Source organism: Mastomys coucha, unplaced genomic scaffold (genome assembly GCF_008632895.1).
Source record: "Mastomys coucha isolate ucsf_1 unplaced genomic scaffold, UCSF_Mcou_1 pScaffold7, whole genome shotgun sequence".
In the NCBI taxonomy this organism is placed as follows: Eukaryota; Metazoa; Chordata; class Mammalia; order Rodentia; family Muridae; genus Mastomys; species Mastomys coucha.
In genome coordinates this window covers 74620102-74621662 of record NW_022196913.1, presented here as the reverse complement: position 1 = coordinate 74621662, position 1561 = coordinate 74620102, and the positions used below count along the sequence as shown (strand labels likewise).

The following is a 1561-nucleotide window of genomic DNA, read 5'->3' as shown; positions in this document are numbered from 1 at the left end:
CTTCAGTACATCCTCTAGTCCAACAACAAAGGAAATAGTTCCTCAGAATTTCAAAAGAGCACATCCATAACTGATTTTATCCCACTAGCCAAAAGATAAACTTATGCTCTCATAAATACAATTCGCATTATAAAACTTGATAGACTTCAAAGCCATTCTTCTTTGAATCACAGCAATGTTGATGGCAAGGTTTAAAGACAAAAAGGAAGGGTATTTAAAGGAGAAGTCTTTTAATAAACAAATGAACATTTTCTTTTAAAAAACACTTAGCTTTTAAAATGAAGTATACAAACCTGGCGATTAGAGCATTTTATCTCTAATGACTCTAAGTCAACATGAAGACACACAACAAATGACTGCCTTCCATCAGGCCCCACAGGAAGTAGCTTTTGAGAAGTGACTGCAAGAGTAGAGGTACAACCCATTGGCTCTACAAGGGAAAGTGTGACTTGCTTTCCAAGAAGGGTATATATGCTGAAATGATGCAAGCTTATGGTCCAAGGAAATGCATCACCTATAAGGGAACAAAACAGAAAAATGAGACCAACAAAATTATAGAATTAATGAGTACAAATAAAAAATGATTTAAAATTTCAATCTGAAATATAACACAACATAACAAAGGAAGGATCTCAGAAACTAAGGTAGTAAATAATTTACATGCTACTTAAATAATTTAATTTTAGTATTTATAATTATTATAATATCAATCTATACCCTTCTATACATTATAAGCATATGAAGAAAGCTAAGTACAAAAAATAAAAACAGAAATAGAAGTCCTAGCACCCTCTTTGCCACTATGGAAGAGAGTAAATGTTCATGCATTCGGAGACTGCGTAATGGGTTACATTTAATGATGTACAGTGACATTTGCATGGAGAAGAGACTTGGCTGTGAAAGGAGAGAGGAGAATGTAATGGATGATCTTGTGTGTGTGGCAACTCACATCAGAATTAACAGTGATGGTCATGCTAATGAATCAGGCTTCTGGCACTATGTCAGAAGTTGTTAATAAGAAATTCTGTGGGTGGAAACCAGACATATTTCTACATATTCCTTATGTGGCTCTTAAAGCACATGAGACATATTTTAGAGGATACAGGTTTGATTAAAAATTTAACATTCATAAATATCATAATGAAAATAAAAAGATTTCATTTACTGTTTAGTAATTTATCTCAAGTGCAATGTATTTATAAGTAGAAGCATAGAATATGAAACATCTTAGAATTTGATATTGTAGTTATAGGTAAAATAGACTGATATAATTGCAATTGGGATATTAAAAATTCATTATTCTGGTATCAAGTTATAAACAATACATTTCTATCAAATGTTTAGAATGCCCAGTTGTATGTATACTTATCAGTACAGAAAGGACAATAGAATTACTGTTTAAATGCTGAACTCCCAAAGTATATTTTGTATGTTTTGAAACAATTTACTATCCAACATTAGATATAAGATCCTCAGTTATGGGTTATATATTAAGTATTAAATATTCATTAATGATATTTTTAGGGTATGAAAGGATATGAATATAAAAGTTGAACACATT

The 1561-nt window shown here is 31.1% G+C and overlaps 1 protein-coding gene across 4 annotated transcripts in view; it reads right to left on the bottom strand.

Annotated features, from left to right (window-relative positions):
• Window positions 1-1561, bottom strand: part of Vps13b (vacuolar protein sorting 13 homolog B) — a 564858-nt gene that overhangs the window by 313235 nt on the left and 250062 nt on the right. For all 4 annotated transcript variants that reach the window (XM_031359340.1, XM_031359343.1, XM_031359341.1 and 1 more), the window contains exon 24: window positions 294-514. In XM_031359340.1, the coding sequence (XP_031215200.1) occupies window positions 294-514 (221 nt within the window). The remainder of the gene's footprint in view (window positions 1-293; window positions 515-1561) is intronic.